Below are 8,150 nucleotides of genomic sequence, written 5' to 3'. Positions count from 1 at the left end.
GATTTCTTTCCCATGTGTCTGCTAGCGTCTCTTCTGCACCACATTCTTTTAGAATTGTCTCGTTACTTACTTTGTCCATTAGGGATTTCCCGCTTATTATGCCCATAAATCTCATGTCAAAATTAAACTGTTTAAAATTAAGTTAAACTATTTTAAACTCATAAAAAGTATTTTAAATTCTTTAAAATCTTTTTAAAATTCTTTTACTTGTCGAAATTCTTCTAAAATCTTTAAAAATTATTAAAATTACTTGAAATCTTTCGAAATTAATTTATAAACTTTGATCTTTTTTAATTCAAAAGAATTGTTAAATCCGATTAAGTTATTTTGAAATTCATTAAAATCCTTTCAAACAATTGAACATATTTTGTAATTACACAATAATACATCAACTTTTTTGGAGTTTCTTAACATTTTTTAGAATCATTTTGAATAATTTGGAATTTTTAAAAACATGTAAGGCGCAAACGGAAATTGAGGAATATGTCAGAATATTTGTGAATTTTTCGGGATATTTGGGAATATTTTGAAATATCAAAAATATCTGAGATTAGGAAGAATAACCAGAATACCAAGAATATTGAAAGAATACGTGTATGAGAATATTTAGTGAATGTATCAGGAATATTGGAGTAATCGACCACTCGGCATTAGGAAATAAATTGGTTTAAAAATATGACATTTTGAAGAAACAATTTATTATTTTAAGTTTTAATGTCACAATTTTTAGTGAATAGAAATTTTGTCAGTTTAAAATAAAATTTGAATTCTTTAAGTTTCAAGGTTCTGTAGTAGATTTTTTTCATTTTTAATATTTTCCATTTAAAATTACTATTTAGTTTGAAAGTTTGTTTAGTATAATCAAATTCATTCTTTGATTTAATAACAATTCGCCTGATTAGCGTGAAGGTCACATTATAATTTTGTTCTGTAATAACAATTTTAAATTCTAGAATTTCAGAAGCTTTAACTTTGAATGATTAAATTTAGTTTTCAATATAAAATTGTCAAATCTTGATCGCTTTGAATTTATAATTGTTCAAATTGAAAAGTTTGTCATTTTTAATTATTTAATTTTGAACGCTTTTAAGTATAAATAATTTCCAATGATCTAATCTTAAAATATTCAATTTTTAAGGTTTTGACATTGCCCTAGTTTCTAAATTTTTAAACTGAAATCATTCAATTTCGTGATTCTTCAATTCAAAATAAAATTGCGTGAAAGGAAAATCTATTTCTTCAGAATCTGCAACGTCTTTCCTCTTGAACCCATTTCGATGTTATCACTTTAACATTTATTATTAAAAACCAATTTAACTGTTGCTTTCACGAACTGTGATGATGGAATTTTTTAGAAAACAACAAAGTATCTGTCACGAGGGCACAGGCGTCGAGGCAACGACGCCACATATCTTGTGCATTAAAATTTAAGAACGTTAGAGAAAATTTAAAAATTCTACGGAGAATATGGAGCTTTAAAGGAGGCAGAAGTGAAACTCGAAAATGTAGAGGCAAGACCTTCAATGTAGGGGCTCAAGCTTATACAAAAGCAAAATAAAATGAAAATATCTTTAGTAGTGGCTACGTAGGGGCTAGTAGAATAAACCGCAAAGTAGGGACAATACTTCCACTTGAAGCGTCAATAGCCTATATTTCGACTCGGGATTTCTCGGAATTTCACTAGATTTAAAGGAATTTATTGAATCGCAAAAATTTCAAAGGATTTCGAGAGATTTTTAAATAAATCAATTCAAAAGAATGAAATTCCAAGGGATTTCTAGCGATTTCAAATATTTTATGGGATTTTAAGATATTTCAATAAACTTTACAAGATTTAAAGGAGTTTATTGAATCGAAAAGAATTTCAAAGAAGTTTAAGAATTTCAAGGGATTTTTAAAGAAACCAATTCTAAAGAATGAAATTTCAAGGAACTCTTACCCAGTGGGCACAAAATTTGGCGACGTCTTCAGGACATCGTTACGACATCTTTAGGACATCCTATGTCTATGTCGTTTCGATGTCTTTGCGATATCGTAAAGACATCGTCAGATCATACGACTTATTTACGATATCGTAAAGACACCTTAACGACATGGACATAGGATATCGTAAAGTTGTCGTAAAGCTGTCGTAACGATGTCGTAAAGACGTCACCAAACTTTGTGCCCACTGGGTAGTGAGTGATCTTAGAGATTTTATGGGATTCTAGAATATTTTGAAGAATTTTAAAAACTTCAAAGTCATTTATTGAATTGAAAAGGATTCCAAAGATTTCAAGGGAATTCTATAGAAATCATTTCTAAAGAATGAAAATCCAATGAATTTCAATGATTTTAAGGGATTTTAGGGTATTTCAAAGAATTTTACAAGACCTAAAGAAATGTATTGATTCTCAAAGGTTTTCAAAAGATTTCTAAAGAAATTGATTCTAAAGAATGAAAGTCTAAGTTACGCCTAGATAGTTCAAAGAGTTTATGGGATTTCAAGATATTTCAAAAAACTTTCAAGATTTAAAGCATTAATTGAATCCCAAAGGATATCAATGGATTTCTAAAAACATAATTCTAAAAAATGAAATTCCAAGAGACTCCTAGCAATTTCAAATATTTGATAGGATTTTAGAATATTTCAAACAATTTTACAATATTTAAAGTAATTTATTGAATCTTAAAGTATTTCAAAGATAATCGAAGATTTCAAGGGATTTTCAAAAAAAATGAAATTCTATGGGATTCTAATTACTTTAAGAAGTTATAGAGTATTTGAAGAATTTTGCAGGATTTAAATAAATTTATTGAATCTCAAAGAATTTCAAAGGATTTCAAAGATTTTTAGAAATTTGAATTATACAATTAGAGAACTGTAATTAATCATTCAAATTTAATTTATACTTCAAAATTTTCAAAAGATGAAAAGATTCATAGGAATTTATTGAATATCAAACTATTTCAAGGGATTTAAAAAATGCAAGGGTTTTCAAAGAATTTTGTAGTATTTTCGAAAATTTTAAGGGTGTTTTTAAATAGCTATATTTTTAACAATGTTATTTTAAGGGATTTGTAAAGATTACAAATATTTCTAGGAATTTGCAGCTATTTTAAGAAATTGCACGATATTTAAAGGATTTTATTAAGGTTTTAAGGTTTTTTAAGAATTTCAGGACATTAAAAAATGTTAAAGGAATTTCAGAAAATGTGTTGGGAGGTTTCTAAAGATTTCAATGTATTTGTATATAACTAAATTGTTAAAAAGGAAAATTTAAGGCATCTTAAGCCAATTCACAAGCTATAAAGGATTTCATTGAAGATTTTAAGGCTTTTGAAAAAATGTCATGGCCTTTAAAAAATTGTAAAGAATGTCAAAACATGTTGTAGGATTTTCGAAGATTTCAAGTGATTTCTAGATAGCTACATTTTTACAAGGTAATTTATAAGGGATTTTTAAAGGTTCCAAAAATCTTCCTTTTAGGGATTTTGAGGTATTTTAAGGAATTTCAGAAGATATAAAGGATTTTACTCGTGATTTTAAGGCTTTTGCACGAATTTCATGACATTTAACAAATTTCAAGTGATTTCAAAGAATTTTATACATTTTTAGGAAGGTCATTTTTACGTCATTTCTAAATATTACAAATATCTTAAGGGATTCTAAGGTACATTCAACAAATTTCAAAGCTTTTTTTCGAATTTCTGACAATTTTAAGGGATTTCTAGGTAGCTAGATTTTTGAGAAAGTAATTTTAAAGAGGTTTCTGAAAATGACAAATATTTTTAGGAATTTTAAATTATTTAAAGGATTTTCAAAAGTTTAAAAGGACTTGATTAAATCGCCAAAGATTTTTAAGGATTTCAAGGGATTTCAAAAAACTTTGTAGGATTTCCAAAAGTTAAAAAAACTTAAATTTTCCTCAAGTTTTCCCTGAACTTTTTAGTTAAAGCGAGGCAATAATTAATTAAAGTTAACAAGCATAATTATTCAAACAATATATTATTTTTAATAACAATATCCTCTTAGAATAATTTTTAAAAAAGTGCAGTTTTTGTAACATTCCTAACCTTTTTTGAACTTTTCACTTGCTGTAAGCAAATATCTTATTGAAATAATTAACAATTATTGTTTAAACGATTTCTCATTGCTACTAACTATCTCCTGTCAGAGTAATGCTAGAAAATTTCGATTTGATCTAAAATTATCAACTTTTTATCCCCTTTACAATTATATTAATGAAATAATTAAATTAAGTTAAGAAACATAATTGCTTCAACAAGTTTTAATCAATATTAATTATATTTTCTTTAAATGATTCTAAAAAGTTGCGTTTTTTCCCTGAAATTTTCAGATTTTCTCTGACTTTTTAGTTATGTACAAATAATAAATTAACATTAACAAGAAAAGTTTTTAAATAGTAATGCCCCCTTTTCCGAATAAAGCAGTTTTACTGTTTTTCAAATGTTTAAAAAATATTAATTCAAAGAAAATTTTTTTTATTTAAATGCATTCAAATGTAATTTGATTTAATCAATGATTATTTATTTCACTATTATTATTAATTTGTTTTATTTTATTTAAACAAAACCCAAAGATTTTAATATTTCAATCATTCAATGTCTAACAAACTGCTTTAACTTTCAACCAACTAGTTGAATTTAAAAAAAAAAGATAATTTTTTAAGTAAATAGTTAGATTTTTAATCAATAATATTAATTTTAAAATAGATTTGATATTATCCATGTTGAAAATTTGAAATATATTCCGAATATCTGATTCTACTTCAGAACAAGATACACACATAAAAAAAGATTATTCTAAAAAATGAGTCGCTCTGATCTTTATTTTTTGATTATAACTAAAAAGCCAAATTAAAGTTAAAATTTTCAGAAAACCCCGCAGCGTTCTGTCATTACTGTAAGAGACTATAGTCGTAAGCAATAAATAATTGTTTAAACCATTATTTTCATTAAATTGCATTAGTTACTATCCGACTTTAACTGAAAAGTGGTCAAAAAATGGAAGATTTCAGAAAAAACTGCAAATTTCTAGCATTTTTAAAAAAGAATATTATTAAAAATAATAATAAACTGTTTAAAAAAGTATGTTTGTTAACATAAATTAATTAATACCTCACTCTAATTAGAAAGTCAAAAATTTCAGGAAAACGGCAAATTCCCAGCATTATTTAAAGAGAGTACTATTAAAATAATCATTAATTATTGAAACAATTATATTTATTACTCTTAATTAATGATTGCTTTTTTCAACTGAGAAGTTGCAATCAAGTTGAAAGATCCAGAAAAAGCGCGGTTTTCTAACTCTCTATTCTAAGAGAAAAATCCTATAAATAATAATAAATTGTTTAACAAAATTATTTAGGTACCTGCTTATCAGCAAAATAGAATATTTAAGGTATACGAACCAATTTTTACTATAATAAACCACAAGACAAATAATTAACACCAAAAACTTGCAATATCCAATTTTTCACTTATGGGGTTTTTTCGAGACGCCATAAAATAGACTAATGGGGGTGAAATTCAAAGAATAATTTTTCATTCATATTCCATGACGAATCAAGAAAAAAAATATAGATTTTCAAATCGATACACCTAATATTAACGATTCTGAATAAAACGTACAAAAACGTCGTTTTTCCTCTGGGAAATACCTGTTTAAACTCCATGCAGCTTGTAAAAGGACCGCTATAAAATAATTTTTTTTTCAAAATAGAAATGTTTTTAATTTTTTTGTGGAATTGAATAAATTTGGGGAGTATATTAGTGAGAATTCAAGGAATAAAAAATGTTAACAACTCTATTATCCAGTGTAGGGAGGTTCCCCATACCCCACAAAATGTTTGAAAATAATACCTTAGTAATAACAAACTTTGCCACTGTACTTAAGGCATGTGGTTGTGGCACAATGTGGTAACAAGGTGATTCATCCAAACCACAGGTGCCACAAGCTCTCCTTGGTAATTATCTTCTAACCGCATAATTACCCCACTGCAAGCTCTAATTACAGTGGCCTCGGAGCTTTCCGAAAAATGCCAATTTGACCGGTCTCTATTTACGTGGGTGTGAAAAAGCTTCTTTTTTCCAAACCCACGCGCCACTCACGATAATTGGTAGCCGCAAGCGTAACCGGCTGATTATTACCTAACCTCCCGCTTAAGCAACTCACTGCACACGTATCCACTGAACCCCTTTTTTGTTTCTCTTTCGTCTCTGTTTTCATCTGCCCAATAGGACGAATACTCGCACTCGGTCTGACTCACCTGTTGCTGATGAGGATGAGGCTCGAATACGCATACACACCACTAGGAACGCATATCATAGGAAAAAAGGGACTAGGTGCGATAAGGTACACGAGGGCAGCTTTCCAGTGCCGTGTATCGCGACACTGAGTTGCACTGAGCCAGCCAGGCAGGCAGGATCCTGTTATCCTGTAAACAGTACGGGAGGGGTGTGGGGAGGGGGTGAGATCCCCCTCTTCCTGCTCCTGTTTCTACTCACTCATCCCCTTTTCGAACGAGTGAGAGGTGTGCTGCGCATGCGTCGATTTTGGCCAGGGTTTGTAGGCCTGGTAGGTCTGGGCTGGCGGCAGGAGCTAGGTTTGGGTTTGGCTAGGGGTCTCCTGTCAACCAGCAGGCTTGGTTGGCTTGGGCAGGCTGCATCAATACCGAGAGGGCCATCCCTATCCTGTGCTACTCTGCTACTACTACTACTACTACTACGACTGCGAATGCGGCCACGGTGGTTCAGCTGAAGCTCACCGATTTCCCTAATTCCCTGTTAAGCATCCGGGTCAAGGTCGACTCCCTTCCTGTCCCCAAGTCTCATGCAGCTCTAGACTACGAGCAATATAAGGGGTCATCTCTAAACTGCGTTACCAATTTTGGATTACTTTTACCACCCGTCACACCTTGTTGACGACCCCAGTTTTTTCGTCACCTTATGCGTGAAAAGTAAAGTAAACCAAAAGTCTCTGAAAAGAGAGGATGTAGCGTGATTTTTCAAGATAAAAGAGGAATCATAATTGTATAAATTTTTTCAAACAGAATTAATGTGAATACTTAATATTGTCTAAGGTTTCAAGTCGAAATATATATTGCATTTGTAATACCATAGTTGAATTTTGAAAGACAAAAGATTTTCTGCGAAAAGAGATAAATTTTCAACTCAGCAAGACGAATTCTCAAGTACAAAAGTAAATTTTAACCAAACAGTTGCATTAGAAACCAACTAGTTGAACAGTCAAGCCAAAGTGAAGAATTTTCGACAAAATAGTTGAACTTTTAACTAAATAGTTCAACTTTCAAGACAAAAACAAATTCAAAGTCAGATACATTATGAACAAAAAAAAAAGACTTATCTACTATCAGAAGCATTTTCATTCCAAAAGGACGAATTTTTAACAGGACAGTTGAAATTCTTATAAAAAAGATGATGTTATCCAAATTGTTCGATTTTCAACCAAAAAAGATGCATTTACAACCTAATGGTCGAATATTTGACATAAAAATTAAAATTCAACTCAAAATAGTTGAATTTTGTACGAAAAATATCATTTTCAACTAAGAAAAATAACTCCATTTGCCATAGAAGATGAATTTTCTACCAAAATATGAATTTTTAACCAGTTGAATTAAACAATAAAATTATTTTTTACAAAATAGTTGAATTCTCAACAAATTAGATAAACTTTCAGTCAAGAGAGATGAATTTTAAACCAAATAGTTAAATTTTCAATTTAAAAATATATTTTTAACTTCACTCTAACTAGTACATTTTTCTACTAGAAAAGGCGAATTTTCAACAAAACACATCAGTTTTTAACATAATTGTTGAATTTTGAAGTAAAGAAAAAAACGAGTTATCTATAAAACAGTTAAATTTGCAAGGCAAAAACATGATCTTTCAACAACAAAATTTATTTTTTAAGAATCAGTCAAATTTTCATAAAAATTGTTTAATATACTACCAAATTGTTCAATTTGGAAGTAATACGACGAATTTTTAACAAAAAAGTTAATTTTCAACCACATATTTGAATTTTTTACAAAGCAAATTGATTTTCTGACCGAAAAATCAATTTTAGACTGAAAATAAAATTAATTTTGTTTTAAAATAGTTTAACTTTAAACCAAATAGCT

General features: G+C 29.0%; 1 protein-coding gene across 1 annotated transcript in view; it reads right to left on the bottom strand.

Moving 5' to 3' along the window:
* Window positions 1-6,367, bottom strand: part of LOC117177007 (SCY1-like protein 2) — a 126,391-nt gene extending 120,024 nt beyond the window's left edge. The window contains exon 1 of the mRNA XM_033367456.1: window positions 6,273-6,367. Within this exon, the coding sequence (XP_033223347.1) occupies window positions 6,273-6,306 (34 nt within the window). The 5' untranslated portion in view covers window positions 6,307-6,367. The remainder of the gene's footprint in view (window positions 1-6,272) is intronic.
* Window positions 6,368-8,150: the final 1,783 nt, after the last annotated feature.

Source organism: Belonocnema kinseyi, chromosome 7 (genome assembly GCF_010883055.1).
Source record: "Belonocnema kinseyi isolate 2016_QV_RU_SX_M_011 chromosome 7, B_treatae_v1, whole genome shotgun sequence".
NCBI lineage: Eukaryota > Metazoa > Arthropoda > Insecta > Hymenoptera > Cynipidae > Belonocnema > Belonocnema kinseyi.
The sequence above is the reverse complement of the archived record's forward strand: the minus strand, read 5'-3'. Positions and strand labels throughout refer to the sequence as shown.